The 27,828-nt window shown below is 42.8% G+C and overlaps 1 protein-coding gene across 2 annotated transcripts in view; it reads left to right on the top strand.

Moving 5' to 3' along the window:
* The first annotated feature begins 3,592 nt into the window (after positions 1-3,592).
* The window catches only part of LOC310701209 (uncharacterized protein), a 39,823-nt gene continuing 15,587 nt past the window's right edge, over positions 3,593-27,828 (top strand). Inside the window, exons 1-3 of one of the 2 annotated variants that reach the window (XM_083491724.1) lie at positions 3,593-4,030; positions 5,946-6,103; positions 24,879-26,538. In XM_083491724.1, the coding sequence (XP_083347850.1) occupies positions 3,838-4,030; positions 5,946-6,103; positions 24,879-24,983 (456 nt within the window). In that variant the 5' untranslated portion in view covers positions 3,593-3,837 and the 3' untranslated portion in view covers positions 24,984-26,538. Of the gene's footprint in view, positions 4,031-5,945; positions 6,104-24,878; positions 26,539-27,828 lie in introns of those variants that run through there. The other variant, XR_014522944.1, reaches the window with a different exon arrangement.

Genomic DNA, 27,828 nt, shown 5'->3' with positions numbered 1-27,828 from the left:
AGAAGCAGAGTTTGATATAACCCCACCATCTGTTAATATTGCCCTCAGGGATGACTTAACAATTGGACAATCAAATCATTTCTCTTCAGTTTGTCCCTCCACCTGTCAATTTATGATTATAATTTTTTAATGCTGAGAGTATTTTGTGGAGAACTAGATGAGGTGAAGGGAGGTGCAGTCAGAACAGTGGAATCCTGAGCAGAACTGGTGGATTATACAGTAGGACAGCCACATGTCCTATATTACAGAGGATAGGCTTCTATTTGAAGGCCTGTTTAATCCAAGTTCAGTTTAATAATAATGGTTGCTGACTTCATTCTTGGGTGGACCAGTAAAACATCACTGGTTGACAATGCTAGGTGGCTATGGTGGTATTGTCCATGCATGGTCCTATACAAAGTGGAACACCACAAAAAGTATGGAATGAGCCAACAAACAGCAGCAGAGGTTTGCCCAACATCTTTATGGGGGAAGTTGTGGAAAGAGGCTGTGATGGGCTAAACTGGACATGGGTTTTCCATCTACTATTCACATTGGGTCTCAAAAAAAGCACAGGATAAAGCAGTCGGGTTCAAGTTCTTGTGTTGATTCCTTGGCTTCATGCCAAGTTCTGAATTTAGCATTTGGTATCCTGGGGTCATCAGGGGTTAGCTAGCACAGCAACAGAAATAACAGGAAGGCAAAATGTCCTGGTCTGAACTCTCTCACATACACTTCTCTTGCAGGAGGACCAGCCAGGGCAATGTCAAATGTCAGAAGCCATAGCCTCCGTAAGTCAGACTTGCCTCATGCCTGTGGCTTGGTAGCACTGTAAAGGGATGGGTTCATGAGAATGTCATGGGTTAAGAATGTCTCACACATGGGTTGTGTGAGAATGTCACTGAGTACAATGTAAATGTAAGACCTTAAGTGAGGAGTGGGGAACTTCTGGGCCTTCAGGTGTTGCTAGAATATAGCTCCTATTGCCACTGGCTGTGGGGTCTGCAGCTTGTGTGAGTTGGTGTCCAATATCTGCAAGGCCTCCGGCTCCCAGCCTGACCTTAGGATCTTGCCCAGGTTTATTGATATGCAGACATTTAACAGTGCTGGCAGTGACCGCTTCAGAAACAAGAGTAGCCACCATGAGAGGGGGTGCAGCGCATGTGGGCAAATGTCCACCCCAAAATCAGTTTTGTTCACAGTGCTCAGCTGCAACAGAGGAAAAGGCTCTTGCAGCCTTTGTAGTTGTGTAGAATAGGGAATTTCAGCAGCTCAAATGACAATGTGAAATTCCCTTTAAGTATGAAAAGTGCTGGATGTTTGTCCTCTGTTGCAGCTGGCCATTGTATTTGCCTGTTCTAAGATCCCCAATTGGTAGAGCACTATAGCGCAATTTTCAGTCATGTTGCTTGTCTTAGCGCCTGGCTGGAACTTAGGCTCAAGCCCAATGCACCCAAAATCATTGGACTGTGGTCCACCTCATTTTCTGATAACAGGATTATGTCCAGTTCAGTAGCTCTGTTCTAGCTTGGCTGTCAGAGGATGTGTGCCTCTGAATACCAGTTGCTGGAAACCACAGGGAAGGAGAATGCTCTTGTGCTCAGGTACTACTTGAGGCCTCTCACGGGTATCTGGTTGGTCACTGTGAGAACAGGATGGTGGACTTGACACACCTTCAGTCTGACCCAGCAGGTCTCTTCTTCTGTTCTTACATTGGAGACAGTGATTTCCCTGTTTGTTTGCCCTTTTAAATTCCCCCCATTTATAAATGCCTTGCAATTTATTCAACATTGCTCAGTTGTTGTTGTTGTTGTTGTTGTTGTTGTTGTTGTTGTTGTTGTTGTTGTTAAAAGAGATACCCAGAAGTTGCTTTCTACCAAAGAACAGGCTGTTCCTACTTAGCTGCTCCCCCAGTAATTGCTGAATGCTGCTTCCCCAATCAAATACCAGCAGGAAAATGGTTAAAGATTTCTCACAGAGGCTGGCCTGGCAAAGAATCCAAGAAGATTAGGCCTGTGTGTGCAGTCCTAGTTGATTTTTTAAAAAATCTCCCCCCCCCCCGGCTTCTTCAAGGCCAGCACTTCTTTAGCTCAGGGTGTATTTGCAGCGCTTAGACCGCTTGTCGTCACAGCATTACAAGGGCATGAAAAGCAGGGCCATCCAAAATCCCCACTTCAGCACAATGCTAACTGTACATGCTAACTCAGAAGTAAGCCCCCCTGATGGGCTACCTCTCTGGTGTGCTTAGAAGTGTGGGGTGTTGTTTGGAGGTTTCTCATGGGGAGGTTGTTGCTGTTGGTTTTCTGTATTTTAGTTCTTGTGATTTATGTTGAAATTGTTCAGTTTGGTTGTGTATTTCTAAATATTTCGTTTATTGTTTATGACTACTTTTGTTATGTTGTAGTTATGTATTTCAAGCTGCCTTGAGCATGGTTTGAACTGTGGAAAGGTGCCATACAAATAAAATTATGCAGTTCTTTTTTCTGGGGGGGATGCAGGGGTACACATACCCCTAAACATTTTGTGAATTTTGTACATTTACTGTATTTTCCCCGATTTGAACTATAAAATGGTGATTTTCTTGAGTCAAAATGAGAGTACCCCTAAACATTTTTTTAAGGAAAAAAGCACTGAAATTATGTATGCATGTATGTATGTATGTATGTGGAAGTGGGACACGGGTGGCGCTGTGGACTAAACCACAGAGCCTAGGGCTTGCTGATCAGAAGATCAGCGGTTCAAATCCCTGCAACGGGGTGAGCTCCCGTTGCTTGGTCCCAACCTAGCAGTTCGAAAGCACGTCAAAGTGCAAGTAGATAAATAGGTACCACTCTAGCGGGAAGGTAAACAGCATTTCTGTGTGCTGCTCTGGTTTACCAGAAGCTGCTTAGTCATGCTGGCCACATGATCTGGAAGCTGTACCAATAAAGCGAGATGAGCGCCACAACCCCAGAGTCATCAGCAACTGGACCTAATGGTCAGGGGTACCTTTCTTTACCTTTATGTATGTGGAAGTGCAGCATAAAGGTACAGCAGGAACATATATATATAACCTGATTCAGATTTTCAGTGTAGTGTGCAATAAAATGATTATAAACAACAATAAAACAAATAGAAAAACATTTTTATTGAGCTTGCAGGAAAATAGTGCATTTGAATTTTCTGTCTCTAAATCTGGAAACAAAACTGATACATATCACAGTCTCCCAAACCATTTTTTTATTCCTTAACAATTTGACAAAAGCTTCAACTGGAGTAGATAACTGGGGTGTGGAGGAGGGGCAGATAAATCTGGAGCAAGATAGAGCCAGGCGCCATCCAGGGTCTGACTTATTTTTTCTTCTGTTGCAATGTCTGCGATATTTTATGGTTTCACAACTTGCAGGCTCTCAGCATGCCAATTACAGACACAGAAATAAGAAATAAGAAATTAGAAAATCTTAGAAAAAGGAACCACAAAGTTGATGGACGAGATCTGCAATGAATTTGCAGAGGGATGGTATGATCACAGCGGGTTTTTATTGATTGGTTGATTTATTTAGCAAGTTTGCTTGGCTACAATATAAATATGCAAACCTAATACAAACCCAGAACGAATTTAGATTCTCATAATTTGAATGTTCTAAACATTCCCAGTTATTGATGCTGTCAGATTGATGGATTTTAGTTAGTGGGGTATTGCCTAAAATGTTGAATTTGAAAAGCTGATGTTGAACATTTAATTGCCTTAACACTCACTGACAAATGTAGGCTTACAAGTGGGCCATCTAATCTGCATGGTGAATGATTGTACAAAACAGGGTTGTGGTCAGTGGTGGCTGGTGCCCATTGAGACTAATAGGGTGGAAGGCAGGGTAGATGGAAGTAGTAGAGCCAGAGCCAATGACGGATAGAGACAACAAATTCTGGGTTTGTCCCACTGAGATCCAGCTCCAAGGGCCTTCTGGTGGTTCCCTCATTGCGAGAAGTGAAGTTGCAGGGAACCAGGCAGAAAGACATCTTTGTGGTGGCACCCAGCCTGTGGAACGCCCTCCTGTCAGACATCCAAGAGGTAAACAATTTTTATTTTATTCTATTTTATTTATTTATTGTCATTGTTGTTATTATTATTATTATTATTACTACACACACTTGAGAACCACTAAGTCTCTTTTGTGGTGTACAGCTTTGTCAGCTTGTCATTACACACACTGTAGCTGGCACACTCTTTTGCAGTAGCATATTATGGTATTTTTAACCAGCGAATGAACACACAGACATAGGCACTTTGCTTTTACATCATTGTGGGGGGAGCAATTGCCAAGAAAACAAAAAAGGCCGGCAAAGAAGAGCCATTAGCAATGTTTAACATGAGGGAAAGGAATGTGGGGGCTCAGGAGGTGATCCATAGGATGCGAATATGTGTTGTAACAGTCAAGCATGCAAGCGCGCCCCTCCCGATTTTAATCTGTGACCTGTCACTATAAAGCATTTTATGCTGGTACGACATAAATCCATGCTGGTGATGACGAGGGACTTTCCACTTTGCTTTTTTGTTTTGTTTTTCAGTTGGCAAAATTCCTTAGGTGAGTGAACTGTTCTTTAAAGGAGAGTCCAATTTCCTTTTCTTGTAGAAGTGAAATGACATGCCAATAACACAAAACCCTACCTCAGTCATAACAAAGAGAAGTGCAGCTTCCTGGTTACGTGGGAGCGGCACAATTATGACAAAGGACACACGCATGTTATAAAAGCATATCTGCAAGTGAAACAAGGGGGCTGGCCCCCTTGACACCTCAGTCCCACAGGTTCAGGGCCAGGGAAATATCTAATTTGGAGTTTTCATATCCAAGTCACACCATCCATAGCTAAGACTCCTAACCAAGCGTCAGGCTCACTAGGCCAAAACCTGAATAGGTACATAGCATGCCTGTCTGTCCATCCATTCTACCCCCCCCCCCACACACATTTGAGGAGAAACTTCATTTGGGCTGGAATCAGTGCTTACAGGTGTATGGGGTTAATTCTGGAGCAGCTTCCTGATCTCCAGTTTGTGCGTGCTAGCTGTAGTGAGTGACTCAGTAGCTAGGGAAAGACAACCTGCACGTGCCAAGAACATTCTCCTTTCCAACTAGCCTGCGGATTCGGAGAAAAAATAGTTCCACTGAATGAGTGATATTGCAGAGACAGATTCTGGAGTCTGATGCCAGCAAACAGCCCATCTGTTGGACAAATCGATTGAGTATTTTATTTGACTAGAATGGTAGTGATTACTCTCCATTTTTCATTCTCCAGCTCATCTGTGCACACCCTATTTCTCATGTTCTCAGGCTGAGCCCCAAATCTGAAAATGAGCTGTACTATGGCTTGCCTAGAACTCTCTCTTTATATCTCTCCCTGCCTCTCCCTCTCTGCCATATGTGCAAAAAGTATTGGATGGTTACAAGAAGCAAGGGATGCATTTATTTATTTTTAAGTTCCCCTCCAGCTTCCTCTTTTTAAGATGCAATTCTAATCTTCTCTATTCGCAACTATGACTCAGATGTTGTATTATGAGGGTCTGTTGTGTGTATTATTAATGAGGCAGAAGTATTTTGTATTGATTGATTTGAAATCCAGATCTATGTAAGGGAAAAGAGATGAGAATTCGGAAAGAAAAAAGGGATGGAGGGAAGGCAGAAAAGAAGGAAAAGAAAGAAAATTGAGAATAAGATTCATCAGTGGAATTAATGGGAGTAAAAGGGTGCTGTGGGTTAAGATTCCATAGCCATTTATAGATGAATAATAGCTGTTTTCCTGTCAAAAATGTTTAGGGCATGGAGAATGGAACAGCCAAGTTAGGAGGGTTGTATTTCTCAACTTCAGATTAAATTAGAGCTGCTCCAAAACCACATTGCCTTAGAATCGACAGATACACTTGCTTCTTGGGAACACTCAGTGTGAGTCCTGGCAGAGGAAAACCTCTTTTGCTTTGTCCTCAAAAACAGCTGTGTGGGTTTCCTGGACCTTGAATGCATTGGCGACAGCGGCCCAGCTGGTACCAAGGATGGGAAGACCTGGAGGGTGGTGGAGGAGGATGCTTCCCCCCGCCTTACAAATAAATGTCTGGAGAGAAGGCATCTTTAGCTCACGTAGGCATTTTCTGGTAAGTGTGCTTTCCATTGCTGCTGAACTGCGTCTCACATCTGCTATGCAGCATGTTTAGAAATATATATGCAAAAGCCAGACCCTCCAAGTGTCCCTATTTTCCAGGAATGTCCCTGATTTAGAGAAGCCGCCCCGGTTTCTGATTTGATCCTGGAATGTCCCATTTTTCCTATTTTCATTGGAGAAATGTTGGAAGGTGTGGAGTTATCTGACCCCCGAGATGTCTGAAGGCAATCCTGTATAGGGAAGGGTTGTTGTTGTTTTAAAGTTTAATGTTTTATTATGTTTTTATATACAGTCGCACCTTGGATCCGGAGCGTCTTGCAAGTCGAACGTTTTGGCTCCTGAACGCCGCAAACCCAGAAATGAGTGTTCCGGTTTGTGGACATTCTTTGGAACCTGAACGTCCAACGGCACTTCCGCAGCTTCCGATTGGTTGCAGGAGCTTCCTGCAGCCAATCAGAAGCTGCATCTTGGTTTCTGAATGTTTTGGAAGTCCAACAGACTTCCGGAACAGATTCTGTTCGACTTCCAAGGTACGACTGTATGTCGGAAGCTGCCCAGATTGGCTAGGGCAACCCAGTAAGATGTGTGGGGTATAAATAGTAAAATTATCATTGTGGAATGGGACGTTCCTATTTTCATTGGAGAAATGTTGGAGGGTATGAAAATCCTTTGTTGCACAAACCAGTATGCTGGTTTTTCTTAATGCAGGGAATCCCTTTAAGGCTTGTGTTGCTACTCCATTGCCCAGGAAATGGTTTTTCTTATACTTCAGATGCCTAGCTGTGGGCTGCTGAGCTCAGCACCCCCACACTTAGGACATTGGGATTTCCTCCTCACCTTCCCAGAGGGATCTGGGTTTGCAACAGCTATTATCTGCTTCAAAATCACTTGGTTAAAGGATTTTGCTTACACAGTATTGGAGATTTGGGCTAGCAGAAGTATTGGGCAAGGAGATAGCTGGAGTTTCAGCAGGGGAGGGGTGCCTCAGGTTGTCACCTCTATCTGTCCCTTGGGACTTTCCCTAGGTCACAACTTATCCCCAGGTCAGCTCTGCACATTCTTTGAGGACTTCTGCCAAGTAAGAATGTGTCCTTGAAGTGAGATAATGCCTTTTGCTTCTTTGGATGCAGAGAACTGTGTATAGAAACTTATTATTTTCACAGGACTGGAATGTAGCCTACTGTACAAAGATGAGAGTCACATCCATTACTCCCCTCCCTTTTGCTGATGGTCCTGCCCATGTCTGTATATGGTCCCATCTGCCCCTGGCATGTGGCCTGCTCAGTGTTGCCAGTGGTGGAATGTGGACCTTGGGCAGTAGAAGGCTCCAGAAGAAGAACTGCTGCACAGTGCTGGCTGGTATCTGTTGTCATATCCTAATGGTTCCTTCACATCTCACGCAAGCAAACAAATGTTTTGAAGCTGCTGTTTAAAAGCCACTCTATTCTGAGGTTCCAGCAATTCATGAAATTGGGCAAGGATCTCAAGCATTCAACACAATCCAACTTCATTCTGAAAACATTTGAGGGTGTTTCTAGATAGGTGGGGGGGGGGAGAGAGAGAGAGAGAGAGAGAGTATCCTGCTATTCTAGTGGCCATGACCTAGTGAAAATGCACCTATGCATTATATTTTAGGAATTTTTTTAAATAAATAAATAAATAAATTTTTAAATTTGTGCTAAAATATTATTTATTTAACTGCTATTGCATTATTATTATTATTATTATTATTATTATTATTATTATTATTATTGACATTTATATAACACTCCTCATTGGAAGACCACAGAGTTGTTTACAACATGCAACACAAATGTCATTACATAACCTAATATCTATAGAACATAAAAATCAAACAGTTATATAAATATAAGAGAAGAATTACATAATAAAATGTAATAGTGACAGCATAACAAATAAAGGAGAAGCAAATCAGCAGCAGAGTATCTAAAATATAAAAACTGTATTTGAAAAAAGTGGTATAGCATAAATGAATATATATATATATATATATTTAAAGAAACATTGCTGCAAAAATGATGCCATTTCAAAGAGATGGAAGAGCAGTGCAATGAAAATATATGCCTCTAGTTATTGTGTGCTTCTGTTCGATTCCTCCCACCACTCCGCCCCAGGAAGATTTTATTAGATCTCAAAAGAGATGGAAGAACTATGGGGGCAAACACAGTGATTTGAGGATAATGTCACCTTGATTTTAAAAAAGAAAGGAATGATCAAAGAATGGTCATTCCAGAATAAGCACCTTGTGGAAGCACACTGAGCTTTGCAGTAAAGCTGTAGTACAATAGCTCTTCAACCTCTGTTGAGGATGGGATAAATACTAGGACACTGTTTCCCAGGCCTGTCATTATGAGCATCCTCCAAACAGAATGCTGCTTCTGTTCAGGACTCATATATCAATTTATTCCACAGACCCAAAATGAATCTGTCTTGATACTCATACAGTGTTGTCATCAACACCAGCTGCTAACAGCTCTCCAATGTTCTGACATAAGCACTTTCTGTCAGTACAGTCTGCTTTTTAAATAAACATCAAAAGAACAGAGCTTTTTCCTGAGATGACCCATATCTCCCCCTTACTCCTCTGTGAGCTGGGAGAAATGCTCCACGTGCAGAGAAGAGAATACCCATCTGCTCATTGAACACTTGCCTTTCTGACAACAAAAGAGGAAGCCTCCGTCTGCATACATGGCAATACTAAAGCTCGCACTGGGTGCTGAACTGAAGACCTGAGGGACTGCATGTACGAACTCAGACTGTGCATCACCTCCCAGGTCTGCAGAGAAACCAGCCAAGAATGCTAGAGCAGACCAGGTGGTGGTGTGATCCCTGCACAAGCTTCCAGGTCAGAGCTAGTCTAAGCAACTGAGCCGCAACTATGGAGCACCCACCCTAGTCATCCCACTCTTGTAGGGATGTGAGAGAACTTTGATTTGGTTTGCATTTAAAGGTGAATTTACCAAATCCACACTTTCCTAAATGGTAAGTGAGCTGAAACAGCTGTCCTTCAGAATTCACACTCATCCAAATTTTGGGATGCAGCTTCAAAAATGCATATATTGGGGGGCAACTGTGCATAAAAATGAATATATCAGTTAAAATAACATGTAAAAATGCATTACATGAGGGGAAATTGCTTGCAAAAATGTGTACGTAAGTCAAAAATGTGTTTACTTGAAGAAATTTGTGCTTAAATGCTGATGAATTTTCATGAAGATTTGTATTTTATTTTAGTCACAAATTGATGTAGAAATACGGAGCACCAAATTTCAGAAATTTGGGGAAATGTGAAACTGAGATAACTGAAGTTGACAGCTCTTTCCATCCCTAGCACTACTTTCAGGGCCACAAGTGGCTAGCCTGTGATCCTCCAGATGTTGTTGGACTCCAAACCGGCATCACTTTCCACCAGCAGGGGCAATAGTCAGGGATGATAGAAGTTGCAGTTCAGAAACATCTGGAGGGCTGCAGACCAGCCCCAGTTTTAGGCACTGTGTAAAGTTTGGGACTCAATATACAGCAGGAAGGAGTTCCAAAAGGCAGGCGTCATCACACTTAATGCTTGATTCAGTGGCAGAACTTGGGGTCTCAAATTTCAGTGACTCCCTGTGTGATCCCAAAATTTGGTGCCTCCCAACTCTCAGCATCCATTCTATATCATAGCTGCAGGGCCCCCTGTGGCACCCCTGAGGCTCAGCCCCCCCCAAATCTTCCTCTGACCATTTCTACAATTCTTCTGATGTGATGGCATCTGCACAAGGCCCTCTTCTGTAGAGCGTGGTGATCCGTGAGGCAAATAAGGAGTGAGAAAACTTCTGTAACACTCCTACTAGGGGAAGCTGGTAAGATGCACATGTAGTCACTGAGGTTACCAGGGCTTTTGTATCTTAAGATGGATCTGGGGCAATCCCAGAAGAAGTATGATCCCATTCGAAGCTGACAATTGATCAATCATCTAGATTCGAGGACCGCTCTCTAGGAATGCATCAGTCTGTAAATTTTGGTTACTCTCAGTTCCTCATTTTCCCACTGAATTTATGTTCATTTATCCACATTTCCACATCACTTTGTAATTGTTTTCATGTCCTCATGAAAATTCACCAGCTTCTTAGTGTGAATTTCTCCTAACACACTAGTTTTTTTATGCAATTTCCCCATATAAACATTTTTGCAGAGCTATTTTCCCCAGTACATTTTGGATGTTATTTTCACAAATATATGCCTTCTGGGGTACACTTTAGCCTTGTACGTGTATTTTCACATAAATTACTTAGCTGGAGAACTGCATTGCAATATTCAGAGAAGTGTGAATTTGGATGAATAGCTGTGGTTTGGTTCACATAGTGTTTTGAATTATGTATGTTTGCCTTTAAATGTGGACTGAGTTGAATTTCTTCCCAATCCCTACCACTCACCTACAGCACCTCTATCTTGCAAAATTCAGATTCAGATTTTTGGTCCTCATCCAGCCCACCACCGAGTCCAGGCATTGGTCCAAGGCTTGTATAGCCTCTCCTGATTCAGATGTTACAGAGAAATTATCTTAATCATAGGCATGTTTCCAAGTAATTATCTTAATCACTGACATGTTTAGGCTGCAGTCCAAAGCATACTTGGGAGCATGTTCTGTTGGATGCAGTGGAAATTACTTCTGAGTAAACATGCATAGGGTTGGACTGAGAGTGGCAATAATATGAAGATTCAGGCTAAAATTCTGTACTCATTTATCTGGGAGTAATCCCCATTAAACTGATTGACGCTTATCTCTGAGTAGACATGTATAGGAGTGCACAGTTAACAAATAATTGACATGAATCACAGAAAAGATTAAAAAACAAAGTCAAAGCTAATCAAACTTTATGACCTCATTAACTGTTAGCTTGTATCTCTACATAGCTGGCTTGTTTTACTCACCTAACTTTGTCAATAATTTTGAATCCTCCATAGGGATCCATTTCTGCTTCACATATTGCATTTTGTTTGTTTGTACCTAAAACATTTTAAGTGCTGAAGAGGCAGAAAAAGTGGATATTGGAGACCACCGCAACTACTGCCACTATAAGTGCCATATCGATATATCTGTATCTCTGTCACAAAGCTGCATCCAGTGAAGTAGCTACTCAGAAGGCTTCATCAGACATCCATCTAACTCTGTAATTGACAAAGGCATCTGGAAAGCAGTTTGTAAGGTAACTACCAAAACAGGTCACAGTATGCACCAGGGAGCCATTCTAAGAAGAAACAGAAATATAGGAGATTTTCTAACAGTCTTGACTTATAGGGATACAGGTATGAAGACCTTCAAAGTATTACTTTGAAGATATTCACCTCTCTCTCTCTCTCTCTCTCTCTCTCTCTCCCTCTCTCTGAAAATGATTGTCTCTTAGCACCTTGTAGTTTTCTAGAATTTGATTTCCAAAGAATTCAAAGAAAGTATAAACTTCTGTTGAATTATAATGTCTTTAAAGGTTGGGCTTTTATGGTGAAAATAGGCTGGAGAGTGGCATTATGTGACTGGACTAGATATGTGCTCCATACTACCTGTTTTCAGATACCTTGTGTGTTCTGGGTAATAGGCCATTCAGAAGACCCAGGCCTAAATCTATGTGTGTGTTTATGTATGCTATATCTGTGTATGGTTCAGTATGTGTTGCTACGGTCCTCAACCTGAGAACCAAATGGAATAAAGAATGCTTAGTTACAAAACTGAATCCAGTGCAGTGGAGGCCACTTTGAAAATGGTCAAACTTCTACTTCAGACAATAGGCTAAGACTGATTCAGTAGAAAATATTCTAGAGAATATGCTGGGCTTGGATCCTCTTCCAGTATATAGGGGTCTCCTTAGAACACATTGCTGGAAGTGTGGTCTCCCACAAATAGGCCACTGTTCTGGAGATGCTCTTGGAAAGAGGTTCTGACAAGGGTCAATCAACATGACTTAGAAGCTTTCTTTAGAGTAGGAGATATGCATGCTATGGCACAGCACATTCAAGCTATTGGAACCTGTAGCCAGAATCTAAGCTGTGGCTTAACTAAGCCACATTAGTTGCTAAATGTATCACATTACAGAATTGGACAGCAACCCAAATCCAATCAGTAAATAATTGGATTTAGGACATTTTGGCTTTGGTGGCACATGAAAAAAATCTATTACATTAGATTACAAAAGGAGGGCAAATTTCTAGCAATTTGGCAAGAATTCCTTGATTTCTATGTAGACTGATGTGAAAATGAAGGTGTTTTCTATAAAGGCACATTGCAGGAACCTGGGTTCTAATCATACCTATGAGATGGAAATTCAGTAGCAGCTTTCTTCATTTCATTTATTTTCTTTTTATCATTGTGCCTTCCCTTTTTGTTCTGCCTTCTAGTTCTGTCCTAGTTAACCCCATCCACTCCCCTGGTTAGCTTCTTGTTTGGAAGCTTACATGTATAGGGATAAAACAAGGCAAGGAAGGCCTTATGGGTGGATGGGATGAAGGGAGGACATGGTAGCAGCTTTGAAGCTGCTGTTATTTACTGAATATCTGTACAGCATTGGGAATTTCCAAAATATATGGCAGATCTATGTCTAATGGGGGATGGACAGACTGGAGATCAGTAAAAATCAGTAAAATCTCAATAAACAAAACAATTGGATCACAAACAGTGATTACTTGCTGACTTGTTCTGCATGCATAACTGGTGATTTTGGGCAGCTAAAACCTGCATAGATGCTCAAAACTCAAAATATTAGAAGTTTTCTCTTTCATTTTTATCTCTGCGTTGTTACCAGAATTGCTGGGATAAGCCTCCACACTGCCTGTTCAAGGGATGGGAAATTGGCCACAAAGTCTTTTGCTCTCACACAAATCAAGCTCAAGGCTATTAGACCAAAGGGGGGGAGGGACCACCTGCCAAATGTTCTCTGGAATGATGTGCTGGAATGGTCACTGCTTTTATTACAAACTTTGTTGACGAGAGAAACAAACCTTCTCCAACGTAGTTTCCTCCAGATGTTTGAGGATATAACTTCCATCAACACTGGCCAGCATGACCAATGGTTAGGGATTTGGGAATTGTAATGCAAAGCATCTGGAGAGCTCCAGGTTGGGGAAGGCTGGTATAGGCTGTGGATTGGTCTTGAAGGGCACATCTGTGTGACCATTTCCTGCATATTAGCTGAAGCGTAGGAGTTCAAAAGAGATCCTCAGAAGACAGGCACACCTTATTTCTCTGCATTGCTTAACAAGTGGAACTATTCTGTTATGCCATTCTGTTAAGGCTGGGAACATTTCAGCCACTCCTCATATATGTCTGAGCTACTTCAAAACTGCTGTACCGCCTCCCACAAAATCTAGTTCTCATGGTTTTCTTTCAAATCCCTAGGCAGTGGAATTGTTCTTCTCCAGCCTTGTGGGACCTGACAAGCTTTCCATTAATTCTCAAATATAGCAGTTAGTTGGGCAAATCTTGGACTGGCTGGCTTTTCCCAATGCTGTCCTTTTCTTCACAGAAGCCTATTTGGCTCAGAAAAGCCAAATAATGGGAGGAGGCAGGAGTTCATTTCCACAAATTCCCCCTTTCTCTTGCAGCTCCCTGCACTACCACCCACATTGTTCTAGAGGGCCCCTAACTCCCTGGAACAGATTTTTGGAGTTGCAGAGGGAAGGGGAAATTTTCTAAATCTAAATTAAAACACCCCCCCCCACACACAACAACAACCCCTTCTTCTTTCCTTTCATAAGAGCCTTCCTTGGATCAAGTAGAAGAACCGCATTAGATACAACCCACTATCTCCTTTAGGATTCCACAGGTTCTGGCCTGCTGATCTGAATTTGTTCAGGTGATCTTTTTGACAGGCTCCTATGTTAGCATGACCTGTGCTTTTGATACACAAGTTTGCTTTCTAGTTGAATGAATAAAAGAACTGTCCTAAAGACCAATAAATTAGTTATGCTATGCTTTTTCAGTTCACGCCACGATTTGAGGGTCATCCAGCCATTATTTTGAACCTTTGAGGGTTCCCAGTACCCAGGCCTTTGATCACACAGAAGTCCATTACCAGAACTTGGCCAGATTTTGACTTCAAAAGTTGGCTTTAGTATATTGTTGTCAAATATTTAAGGGGAAGTTTCCCGATTAGATTGCGTTCATTTCCTGATCTTACAAATCACATCCTTCTTTTGTCTGTTGTAAAGAGGCACTTAAGTCTCTGGGCAGGCTTTTGTAGCATTTTCTTCATTCCTGTTTAAATAATCTCCAGGCTGGGCTACTGCAATGAATTCTCATGGGGCTACCCTTAAAATGCCTTGAAACTTTAACTAGAGTGAAGGTCAAAATCTACACTTCCGAAATGGGTTGCCATACATCCAGATTTTCCTGAACATTCCAGCAATTTCTGCCTGGACACTATTTCTGATGGCCGAATCCCGGCTATGTCTGGGAAATTCCGGATGTATAGCAACATATTCATTCAGTGTTATTCAGTCTGCACTGGTTACATACCCTCCAATTTTACTCAGATGAAAATTGGGATATTTTATGCACCATGCATTTATGAGTTTTTAGGAAGCACAATAACTTTGACAAGCCCTTATTGTTGTGATTGTGCAGGTGTTTGATGTGGGGTGTACCAATGTTTATTTGGGGGCCCAGGGACATAGAGACTTTTGAGTTCAGTGATACATAAACTTTCCCCTTTTTAGTGTTTCAAACTTAGGAATGTGTAAGCAACTTCAACATTCTGGTGTGGTGATGAATCCTGGATGGATCAGTTGTAGAGACACCCCTGCCAGGCACCCCCCTCCCAGCTGTCCTGGGACTTCTCTTCACCCAGATGCACAAAATGGGGAGACTCACATCAGATTTCAGAAGGTGGCACCAATTTAGCCCATGGGAGAAATCAAAGCCTTTTCTCTATCCACGTGAGAAGCCAGGCAGGAAGGGGGTTTGGAGGGAGGTGTTTTTGCTCTGGAGGACCCCTCCCCATCTCTGCAAATCCCCTTCCTCTCTGGGAATCTAGTCCAGATCACTTTAAGCCATAAAGAGAGAGAGCCAAGCTGCAGGATCAGATCTCTTTGCATTTCTCTCCAAGCAGGAGCCAGACGGGAAACACCTGCTACCCACACAGGTGGTGATGGCTCAGTGACACTTCAGGTTCCCAAATGAAACTGGCAATGGTAGGTGAGGCAGCAATGCAAAGAAACTCAGTAGGGACCTAAGAGGTTTGGACACAGAGCAATGATTGTGCATGATGCTGCTGAGCAGCTCCTAAGAGTGTGGAAATAAGAATCCCAAATAGGTTGCTGCTTCTCTCTTTCCTTGGCCTGGAGATGGAAGGAGCAATGAATGAAAAGGCGAAGAAAGACTTGAGGTTTTTTGAGGGGAGAGATTCAGGACTCTGCATGACAAAGTGAGAAGCCCTGGTGGCTTAAGGGTTTTTGTGATAGTCCTGGCATTTGCTGGGCAGTGGTAAGCTATGTGGTTACTTGTTCCTGAGCTGAGTTTATTGTGCTGGTTGTTAACATGTAGAGCCTTACACAGCTTGGAAACTGGGTAGGCTAAAGCTTGTCTTTTCCGGTATGTCCCTCCAACAATTCAATCCATTCAATGTATGAGGTGCTGCTCTGCCCGCCCCCCTATAAAATACAGTGGTTTGCTGTGATAAGCAGGGCAATTTCAGTTCAGGTGGCAGCTTAACAGAATGCTCTCCTTAGGAAAGCCCACCTGCCTCCAACTGAGCAAGACTAGGCAGGGTTTTTTTGGGGGGAGGGGTAAAGGGTGTTGATAGATTATCAGTTTTATTGTCTTTCTTGTTGCTGTTGATGGGGCCATGCTATTTACCTTCTATTTACCTCTGTGATACTGTTATGCCCATTTCCCTGCTTTGTTGAGCTGCTTTGTTCTGTTATTTTGCCTATTGCTTTATTGGAACTGGCTGTTTCGATATTTATTTTGTTGGCCACTTTGATTTCTTTTGAAGAAAAAGTGATATATGCATACTAAAAAAACAAACAAACTAATAAACAAATAAAAATCCCGCCCCTACTCAGTGTATTGGTTCTCCCGCCCATCCACATACCTGATGTTTCCTTCCTCAGGAATCCTAATTTGCCAGGAGAGTCTGACACTTGTAGATGTCACACAGGCCTGCTGCCCTTACTGAAAATCCAGAACATTCTTCCCCAACTGTTTGCCTTAGTCCTCACTCCCACCCCTATAAGGGTTATCATGTTTCTACCTACCTGCCCACCCATCAGAACTGGAACAATGCACTGTCCCTTCCATTCTCATGTCATGCAAGATATGATCATATGAGGCTTGTGGGAAGGCTTGTGGAAAACTCTGTGAGCCCAAGTGAAGATTTGTGGGCTGTGCGGACAGGGTGGGATGGCTTCTGTGGCTCCAGCCAGCTCCTCTATTGTGTGCCCGTGGGAATCCGTAACAGAGAAAATCATTTGTTTGTCTTGCTTGCTAAGATAGGAGCTTGGAGTTGTGGCTATGTGTTGCCTGACTCAGACATCAGCAGGGGTAGACACGCTCATCAGAGATAACGCAACATTCAGTTCGTCAGAAAGACAAGGAAGGTGTGGAACCACAAAAGAGAGTTTCTCAGAACAGAGACTGGTTTTGGCTTCCAAGTTGGGAAGGAGGAGTGGGGGGAAATGTAACTAGAAGCTTTCACATTTCTTGTTCTTTCTCCAAAGGGGCATGCTGCTTCACAGGACTATGTTACTAGTTTGCAAATTCCAGATTCTTGTTAATCAGTTCTCTTCTGCTGACAACTCATCCCTATGCAAAATTTATAATATGGATTGGCCAGAAACTAACACAATTATATTCTAAATGTGTGGTTCCGAAAGTGTAGAAATCTCCTTTGAAATATCTTGTCTCATATTCTTGCAGAGGTTCTGCCAAGCTGTTTCCCCCTACAGATGGGCTGTGTTCAAGTTCCTTCTGATTCCATAGGGTGAATAGACATGGGAAGAAATGCAATGGCTAGAATTTGGTTGATATTTGCTGTAGAAACTGCAGTATTAATTTCAGATCATTCACAGGATTATATATTTGATGAACTCTGTAGGATGCTCTGGCTTGAAAAGTACATCAGCTGCAAAACAGGTGAAACCCACTTCAAATCACCTCAAATATTCATTGCTCTTTAAGTTAAAAATTCATTTGAGGCGGATGTAGTTGCTGAGCGTAATTGGTCTGATCATCTGGATGTATAAACTGAAGCCCTTTAATCAGGAAATTCCCTTTAGAATCCAAACCAAAGATTGACATCAATAAAAATTCCCCGCGTCACTCCAGGCAGTTTCCTGCAATCGCTTTCGTTAAAGCTTCAGTCCCTTTGCAACAAGGAGTGGCGGTGGAGGAGGAGGAGAGCTAATATTTGTAGCTATGATTAAGATGATTTTTTTAAAAAGCACATACACAGCTGTACTTGTGAACGGCTTTCCACAGCTGTATACAGTGGGTCAGATACCGCCTAATAGGTCCATTTTGCACCCCCAAACTAATTCCATGCAAAAAAAGGTTAAGCCTGTAAGCTGAATGCTGCTGCACGTCTCTAGGTTCCAAGCCCTTCCTTTCTCTGGGAATTGGGACTGATTATTAGGATGACGCAGACAGCAGCAGAAGAAAAGGAGAACAACCAGCCATTGAGATGTGCCTCACCTAATTACCTTCAAAACAATGTTTCCTGGCTCTGGAAGAATGCAAATCCTTGGAAAGGGTGCAACCTCAGACGTATCCCTTTCCCCGAAAAAGAAGGGGAACATTTGAATACACCTGTGGATTTTGATTTCATTCTGATAATGGCACTGTTCGCGGAAGGACATATTTACTTTAGAGAAACTAGTGTTCCCTAGAGGAGATATTGGCTGTTTGGCCAGCAATCCACACCACCTCTTTCCTGGGACAAGTGCTGCATGTACCGAGCGCTCTGCGTTGGGCGCACAGGAAACAGATTACAGCTTTGCAGAGGGAGTCGTGTTGGCCGAGGAACACAGTGTCAACCTTGACAAATCAACGTTACAAAAGGAGAGGTGATTGTAGTCCCCTCGGGTTACATATATTTTAATCTGTGGACAAAGGTAGTTAATTTCAATAGCACATTTAGCCTGTAAATTATTCTTTCTTGTCATTTCTTTCTTTCTTTTTCTTTTTGGTAAAAATACATGTAGACTAAACATAATCCATACGTCTTGGATTGACTTAACTGTTTCTCCATGCTGAGAAAACAGAGCTTTTGGATCGTTTATAGCCATGCTGTGCACTGCTCTGGATGGCTGACTTTGCAAAACTTTTCCTGCTGTGGCTGGTGACACCAGATTGCAAAAGGAGGGTGTTTCACCCCTGCCAGGATGTGCGTAACCACTGTTTAGCTTTCAGGAGAGCTATGCCTCTGCATATGATGCTCAGTGGGCTTTCAAACTGTATACTGTTTCTGGGAAACCCCAGTGTTCCTTGGAAGTTTTACCAGGGGGGAGGCAGGATGTGTGCTCTTTAATAAGATCCATAATGGCAGACAAGCTTCTCTGAAAGGCACTTTAGCAGCAAACGTTTCTTGAAACATGCACTGAAAGGAAATGCTGATTGGGCCCTATTCAGCGCAGTGATGAGGCCTCACACAGGCTTGGCCACCATGCCCAATGAGCTGAGGGTATCGCCTAGAATATCCCCCAGAATTTATTGCAACTCACAGCGGTTCATCAGCGTACAAGTCTATGGGCTTCTCCACACTAACCTTGCCTCCACTCTTTCCAGGCCCAGTTCATGCCTGAAAACTCCACGTCCAAGCATTTCCTCCTCTTTCTTTCTTTTTTTGCTCTGGAGCTTTCCTCATGAAAATCACTCTTTAAAGCTCAATCAGAACAAATGCCAATCCATAGGAAACCCACGTTGACATTTGCTCTGATTGAGTGCTAAAAAGTAGTTTTTTGCAGGGAAAGCTTGGTGGCTTGGATATGGAGATTTTAAGCACAGACCAGTGCTTGGAAAAAGCAGAGCAAAAGGAGATACAACCTTAGTGCAGGAATGTTGGATGGGACAGGGGATGAGTATATTATTATTATTATTATTATTATTATTATTATTATTATTATTGAAATTTGCATAGGCTTGCCTAGTTAAAATTCCCTTGTGTGCTAACGGTGGTGTTGAACTAAAGCATCTTGTCAGAGCAAGGACTTCTGCATGCACGATGGGGACTTTCCTCCCTCTCCTTACATATGGTTTTTAAACTCATAATTTTATTATTTTATCCTATTTTTAAACCATTTTGAAGTTCTGTTGCAATCCAGCACACTATGACCCTTTGAAATAAATACATAAAATAAATTCAACATTATTTATAAGCTGCTGAAATTTATTCAAACTAATTTAAAATAGTACTGAGTTATTATTGGGGTTAATTAGATCCTTTCACAAATTTTGCCTATATTACACTTTGTGGCATTTGTGTTATCATGCCAGTGCACTTAACTGTATATGGTGTTGCTGATTGGCATTAACCTAGAACTGATTTGAATAAGGAAATATGAATAGGGAATGATATTGGGCAATAACTAATAGTATGACCTGTTTGTTTAATATTGACTGTATATATATTATCAGTCCCTTTGTACATGAAGGCTGAGGTGGGTGAGGGGAGGCTTGGGAATATTTCAATATTAATTTAGTTTGATCCCACCCACCACACCATCTCCAATTATGAAAGATCTTGGATTAATGGGTATCCCCCCTAAAAAGTGTGAAAAGTAATGATTTTTGCAAGTGAGAATGCTGGGTGCATATAAAAATAAACAGAATTCTTCTGGACACAGAGGAATTGTATTGTCTAGCATTATAGGGAAAGATAAAGGTTAACAAGGGAATACAACTTCTTCTAAAATTTACTCGTGGTGCTACATTCATATAGGAATGTTCAGGGGGAGGGAAAATCATCTTGAGTCACAGATTCTCAACTTGTCATGTGGAAATCTTTATAACAAACTATATTTGCCAAAATTCAGCTTTCACCATTCTAGATTCTGAGCTGGGGATGTATTTTAGCATTTGGAATATGTGCAGATTCAAATTTTACTGACAGGCCAGATGTTCCTGGATATGATATATATATATTAAATGCTATATAGATCCAGGCACTATATATGGCAGGAACTTTGAGTCCTGTACTCATATATTTGGCTTATTTTTCTATACACTAGGTGGAACAGAAGGAAATCTGGGCACTAGAGAAGAGTTGGATTTCCCTCTATTTTCAGATTTCAAATTCCCATGAGGGGAAAAAAATCACAACTCACCACCTGAATTTGCTCAGTTTTAAATACATATCCAATTCTGTTTGAGATGCAACATCTTGCTTTTCTTACACTGGGCTTGTCTTCTACTGGACTGCCTGAGATATTCCTAGAAGTAGCCAATTCCAAAGCCACTTAGGATTCATCAGCTTACAACCACTACAGTGTACTTTGCACCTGGTTGCTAATATATATTATATGGGTTGTAGAGTTCTGGCAACTTGGCTTGGAGTCTTTGTCCTTTTGTCCCTTAGATATGCTTCAACCCTAACCCCTCTCCACCCTAGCTTCAAATTTCCAGATGGTTGTGAAAAATACGACGTGACAAATACAGTTGCAGGACTCCCCTTTAAAACTCGGCAACATGTTGGGAACAGTCGCTCAAGTTAATCAGCTTCAACTCTTTCAAAGAACACCCCCTGAATAGCTGTGTACTAAGAAAGTATCATACCATGGATAACGCTAATCGTTATTCTGGTTGAAATTTTGATGAAATCTGGCATTCTGCTGTTATTTTATTTATTCGTTAACTTAAATCAGGTGGAGAAACTTTTTCAGTCTCGTGGGCAACTTTCCAGGGTCTGCATGCCAGTGGTGGGATGGGCCAGAGGCAAAAAGTGGGGTGGGAAACCAATATGACTCCTACTTTTGTATAGTCGGCTGCTCTGAAGCCATACAAATGCCAGAGGTTTCTATTCTACACATTCACAAGTGCATACCCCTCAGCTGTCCTGATTAAATCGGGACATCCCATTTTGGGGGGCCGTGCTCTCACATGGATCATGTGAGTCACAGGGGAGCATGGCCCGGAAGATGGGCACCCCAGTTTCCCGCTGCAACATGTTGGAGGGTATGCAAATGGGTTACATAGTGGGTTGGTGCCATGGAGTTGCCCCTCCAGCCAGCAGCATCACTGCCTTTTACCCGAATGATGCAATGGGAATGCAGCAATGGGAACGCTGGGTCGGCTTGGAACATGTGCCTGTGCTCCTCCAACCTTCCCGCTGCACTGTCCAGGTAAGCAGCAGTGGTGCTGTGGTCAGGAAGGTGTTTCCGTAGCACCATTAAACCACAACAGCAGGTCTGGCACACATACCTCCAGCTGCGGGCAAGCAATCAGAGTTGAAGGGTGCATTTCTACCAGGCAAAAGTCATGGAGCAGGGCCATTGAGAGGCATTTGAAGGCCAGATGGAGAGGTTGGAAGATGGCGTTTGGCCACTAGGTCTGAGATTCCCCACCTGAGATTTGTACCTAACGTAGATGTTAAAAGTTCACCCCCAGCTTTCCAGTCCAATGAGTCTCATGGTGACTTCCAAGCCACAGATTACACACTCCTCACCCCAAGTTACGTATGCCCCCCACCTGCAGTGGTACCATCTGCAATTGCACTTTGACCAGCTCATTCTGCTCCATGTCTAGACCCAATTATCAAATGATGAAAATTTATACATCAACGAAACCTGAGGGACCTTGCATGGAGGTGGAGATAGGGAAGGGTGAAAACTAAGCATCAATATTTCTTGATTAAAAACTGGTTTTCCTTTCTTTTCTCCTGTGAGCAGCATTATAAGTTGCAAAGTAAAACTGAAGTACTGGGTGAGTGCTGATGGGTATTGGTTGAGTTGTTGTCGTCCGCCACCCCAGTTTCTTTTTTAAAGCATTACATGGGCAATTCAGTGTTCTTAATTTGTAGGTGATGTTTGTGTTTCTGCTGATCTGGGCTCAGCTTGGAATGATTTTTTTTTTAATAAAGCCCATTCATTCCCTGGGTTTTTGACTTGGCAGCCTCCAGTCTGTGCTGTCAACTGGATCATCTGAGCTTGGGAACAAGCTAAAGTTCCCAGGACCTGGGCTGGCAGAGGCTAAGTGTGTAGCCGAGAAGCTGTGTTCAAGTCCCCCGAGGAAGGAAGATGGCTGGGCTGTGGAGCTCCTTGGGACTAGGGGATTCGTGGCATCTCGTTAGTATCGGCTCCCTGGGGACTCATTTGTCTGCTCTGCCTGGCGGGGAGATAGCGTGAGAGGATGACTCCACAGGGGGACAAGGGCAAAGAAATAGGGCAGCAGAGATCAGTCTGGAGACGCCAGGGGTTTGTGCCAGATGATGGGAGATAAAACACCCGGGAAGCAAATTAGGGAGACTAAATAACTGAGTAGCAGCCCCTGGTATAACCCTTTCGATCCTGCTTGCTTCAACTCTCCTTTGTTTCATGCGTATCTCCAGCCCTGATTGCAGGGATGGGGAACCTGTGGCCCTTCAAAAGTTGTTGGACTCCCATCACACCCAACCACTGGCCATGCTGACTGAGGCTGATGGGAGTTGGAGTCCAACCAAATCTGGAAAGATACAGATTCCCCACCCCAGCCTTATTAGCAGGTGCAGTCACATTATCAGCATAACTGTGAGAGAGTAGCATGCCCTGCCCAATGTGTGGTGCATGTGGTTGAGGCTGGGACCCCCAGTCATGGACAACACATTCTTATCTTTATGGAAAGAGGGTAGGTGCCAAACCATACATGTTTCAAAATTGTATTTTCCTGAATTGTACTATGTCAAGTTGCAGGTGGCAGTTATCACGTTCAAATGCTTTTTCCCTGGAGCAGATGGCAGGATGTCCTTCAATGCATATAGAAAATAAGCATGTAAATGAGAAATCTTGTAAAAAAACCCCAAACCCAGCCATTCTAGTTTTCTATGAGCAAATATTTAGGGGGTAGGATATTAAAAATGTGGCTTGCATTAAAAACGGTCCGGCCCAGCAAATATTCACCACATGATCCTGCTAGATCAGCTGTAGAAATAACAGAAAGGTTTTAGCAGTGAAGAAGGAAGAATGGCAGGAGATAACTGTTCCCCAGATCCCCAAAAGTGCAGGCTTAGGAATTGTCTGCATTTTGGAAGATCAATCTTTTAGACAAAAGCAGGGGTGCCAACAAATAAAATATTGAGGGGGAGCAGGTAAGCCCCACCTCACATAATTCATCACATGATGCGGTGCACACACATCATTTGAATGGCAATGCCCATCAACATTGCCCCCTCCAGCCTTCTCAAATATTTTATTGGGGGGGGGTTTGAAGGTCCCCCAGCCCCTAGGAGTTGGCTCCTATGAACAAAAGCAAGAACTGACTTCTTGCCTGGTGGGAAAGAACCATTTGTCTTTGTACTTCACCTACTATTATTACTACAGGATTTCCATTTATTTCCTCCCAAATGAAGTTCTAAAATGCCTTTTTTATGCTTGCTGTTGACCATGCTTGTGGTTGGTAGGCCAAAGGTCCTGCAGGCATGCCTATGAATGCTTTGGTGGTGGATGGTAAGAATACTGTTTCTGAATTGAGGCCACCTCCTCTTTGTGTGTCCAGAGAGCATAGGTTTACTGCAGATGTAATGCAGCCACCCAAGAACAACCACCCTGCCCCATGACTTGGGGAAATGTGGGTGGCTCTTTCGTTGCAATTGCCTGACTTTCTTGTGACTCACAAGGCCAGCTGGAGCCTCTCCACCTAGTCACCACCAGTACTTGGTACCATCTTCCCAGTCATTAGGAACATTGCTGAGCTGTTGGGTTTCAGCCAGGCATAGAAATGCTTCAGCATGGTGGCTCATTCAAAGTCAATATTAAAAGCCATTGGTTGTACGTGGTGTAACCCACTTCTTCCTTTCCAAAGTTAATTTGGTTTCTTTCTGGAATATCAGACCCAATGTCTTGTGGCATTCCTTCAGAACATCCAGTTCTAAGAAAGAAAAAAGGGGGCTTGGATGCATTTTCTTTCCATCATGCGGAGCTGCTGTTCTAAGGTCAGATGTTTACGGGCAAATGGAGGCTTGGAAAAAAGTGGAAAGGGCTTCAAAAAACAACAACTCCAAAAGTGCTGCTCTTTGGCGCCAGCAGTTCAGACCAACATCCCCTTCAACTCCTGCTAGCTATGGCAAGTCCCCTTTCTGCAGCACGTTGGTCTCTCTCTGTTTTTGTTTATTGAGACCACAATTACAAGCCCAGCCTCCAACCTCAGGCCGCTTGAGACAGCTGAAGCCAGCAGGCAGAGTCTTCCTTGAAACCTGGGAACGCTGACGGCAGTAACTCCATTCCTAATCAGAACATCTCAAAACATTTGGGCTATTCGGTGGCAAAGCCTGAAACATGGGCTCGGTTTCTGAGGAATGTGCATGCAGGAAATTCTTTAACGGGGGGCAGGAATTGTTAGCAGGAGCACAAGGTGACAAGCCAGATGTGAGCAGGGTGGAAGGCTTCTCCGACTTCCACTGGGCTACACGAAGGAGTGAATTTGTTTTGCGGTTTCAGCAGTCATGCTAAAACTTTCACAGAATTCCATCTGCTTAGCCCAGTAATTACCAGACGATACTTCCAAGTAGAAGTCTTCTTCTTTGCCGTCACTCTTTTCTTTTTTCTCTTTTCTTTTCTTTTCTTTTCTTTTCTTTTCTTTTCTTTTACAGCTGCCGCCTGTCCAAGCTGTGCTGGCATTCAGTACATTGAAGGGATTTATCCTCTACAAGAAAATTGCAAGTCTCCACTTACAGAAGAGTATAATAGTGCAATGACATCAATTTGCTGAAATGCGGCACAGGGCTTGACTCTCCCACTGCTCAAATTGTGTGGAGAATTGGGATGAGCCAAAAAGGCTCATAGTATAACCTTCTGCTCCATGGCAGAACCATTGGTACACACATTTATGTTTGTAGACAAGTAGATTCAACCTGGGGCAGGGGACCAGTGTAAAAGTCCATGGTTCTGCTGTTGGATGTAGACATAGAATATAGGACTATAGAAAGCTGCCGCATATGAAGTCTAACCAGTGACCCACCCATCTCAGTATTGACTGGACTGACCGGAAACGACTCTCCGTGCTTTTAGGCAGGTTCCTACTTAGACATGCAGGAGATGGAACCTGAGACCTTTCGTATGCAAGGCAGCTGCGCTACAACTGAACTGTGGCCCTTCTGGCTAAGAGAAAGACAAGAGAAGGGAAAAAAGGATTATATATTTTGAGAGCATGTGAATAAATCCCATGTGGCCTGAAACATTGGGGGTGGGGTTTACAGTGGCTGCCCCACCTCACCCTCCATGTACCTTGGTTCTCAAACTTAATCTTTTCTGGAGTGCATTCAACTCCTGAAACCATTCGAAAACCAATGTGCAGTTTCTGATTGGCTGCAGGAGCTTCCTGCACTCAAGTGGAAGCTGCAGAAGCAGCATCAGACGTTCGGCTTTTGAAAAATGGTCGCAAACTGGAACATTCACTTCCACATTTGCGGCATTCGGGAACTGATTTGTTTGGGAGCCAAGCCATTTGGTACCACTGTACAGTCTTTTTTCTTATGCATCTCTGGAAGGAAATATTTGCAGGATAATCCCACTTCATTCTCAGAATCCATATTGGTTCTATTTTGCAATTTAGGTTTCAGGTTTTATTCTGTTCATAATTCAAGTTTCAAATGCTTGAAGAATTCTGGGCTCATACTCCCCCCCCCCCCATTTCTGGAAGCGCTGCCAATGTTCATAACTCACCTCGCTTTTAACAGCTCACAGCCTGTCAGGGCCCTGCCCATTGCAAGCTGCTTTTATACATTCTGGGGGGAAATCGGTGGCAGTAATTCAGGAGCTTAATTGATGAAGATAATTCAGCGAAATCTCTATTTTTGTAACAGGATCTAGGATATATATTTCTGTCTCAATACAGCATTTTTCACATTATTTTTGGAAGGCCTCACAGGATCTATAACCATAAGTGCTTCAAATGAGGAGTAAATCTGTACTCCTTTTTCAGGTTCATTTAAATCCATTCCATCAGTACTGGCTTCAAAGGGACATAAATCTCCTCCATTGTGCCACACAATCTCCCTGTGTCGACAGCCGACATCAATTTGTAATTGTTAATGATGGAGTTGGCACTAGAACTGGCAGCCACCCAAGAATTTGGAACACTTTATCTTTTCTTCAGGTTTCATAAAATAACATTAAATAATTGGGGGGTAATCAATTCAGAAAGAAAAGTTAGCTACACCTGGTTCTCATAGAACACTGGGGAAAGCTGGAACCCGCCAATTAAAAGTAATGAAATTCAGCCTGGCTTAGAAACATCCATTCATCTTCAAGGTAAGAATTCCATAAAAACGTTTTTGGCGTCTTTAACATTTGCACTGGAAAGTCAAAGCATCTCCCACCAAACTGTACCAATTTCCATTGCACCATTGCTAATAATTTCTTTTTAGCATGCAGAGAATTTAACAGTCATTTGTTTAGACAACAACATTGTGAAGTTAGTTAAATGGACAGAGAGTGACTTGTTCAAAGCCATTAAGGGAGATTTTAGACCTGGGGTGGGTAACCTTTTTGGCTCCATAGGCCGAATCCTTATCAGGTTCTGCCTCATGGCCAAATTTGACAGATGAGTAGGGGAGCCCACCTGTCAATCATTTGATGTCATTATGATGCCGCCCTATTGACAGGTGGGCAGCCGTGCCCATCTGTCAAAGTCCTTTATGCTCCGATCTGAAAAGGGAAGTGGGAGGAGGCTTGCAAAAACATTTGTGAGTCTTCCCCTGGTCCTTAAAAGGAAAGGGAGGAGACTCACTGAGGCTTTTCTCACTCTTCTCTTTTAAGGCTCTCAGACTGAAAGCTTAAAAGGGAGGAGGGAAGAGGCTTGCAAAAACCTTTGCAAGTCTCACCCACTTCCCATTTAAGTCCCTGATCTCTCTCGGATCTTAAACCAGGAGGGTGAAGAGTCACAAAGGTGTGCAAAAGTCTTTGTGCATCTCCCCTTCCCTGGAAAAAAACCACTGCGAAATTGGAGACTGAAAAGAGACACTTGCAAAGGTGATGGGGAAAGGAGAAAGAGGTGCATTTTGAAAGCAAAGGCAAAAGCACTCTTCCTATGCTTGCAAAATGCTCCTTCCTTTTGGCTTGGGAACAGGCACAAGCAATAAAACGGAGCAGGATTTAGCCCTTGTTCTTCAGCTGACAGGTGGGGGGCTAAATCCTGCTAGGACTGCAAGCACCCATTTGTGCAGCCAAGGCAGCATCCTCCTGTCCCATCAGCTGAGATAGTGATGTCAGCTGATTGACAGGTAGGTGTGGTTCAAAAAACATGGCCTCAGGGCGAGAATTGGACCTCCTATTTGGTCATGGTTTGCCCATGAGTCAGAGGTTACCTACTCCTTTTCTAGACAAATATAAACAGGCCACAATAGAAGCATAGGGCCTGGTGTATGGCACTGACATCATTTATAGGACTTAGGAAACTTCAGGCCCTTTCCGAGTACAATTTGGTCCCATGTTGACCAGGCAGGCATCTGAAATGTGTTTGATTTTCCAGATTCAGAAAATCTGCCTATTTACAACCACAATAGGAAAATTACACTTTGTGGAACTACCTTGGGTTGATTT

The sequence above is a fragment of the Podarcis liolepis genome, assembly GCF_965112155.1.
Source record: "Podarcis liolepis genome assembly, chromosome: 1".
Taxonomy (NCBI): Eukaryota; Metazoa; Chordata; class Lepidosauria; order Squamata; family Lacertidae; genus Podarcis; species Podarcis liolepis.
This window is presented reverse-complemented; position numbering and strand designations above follow the sequence as displayed.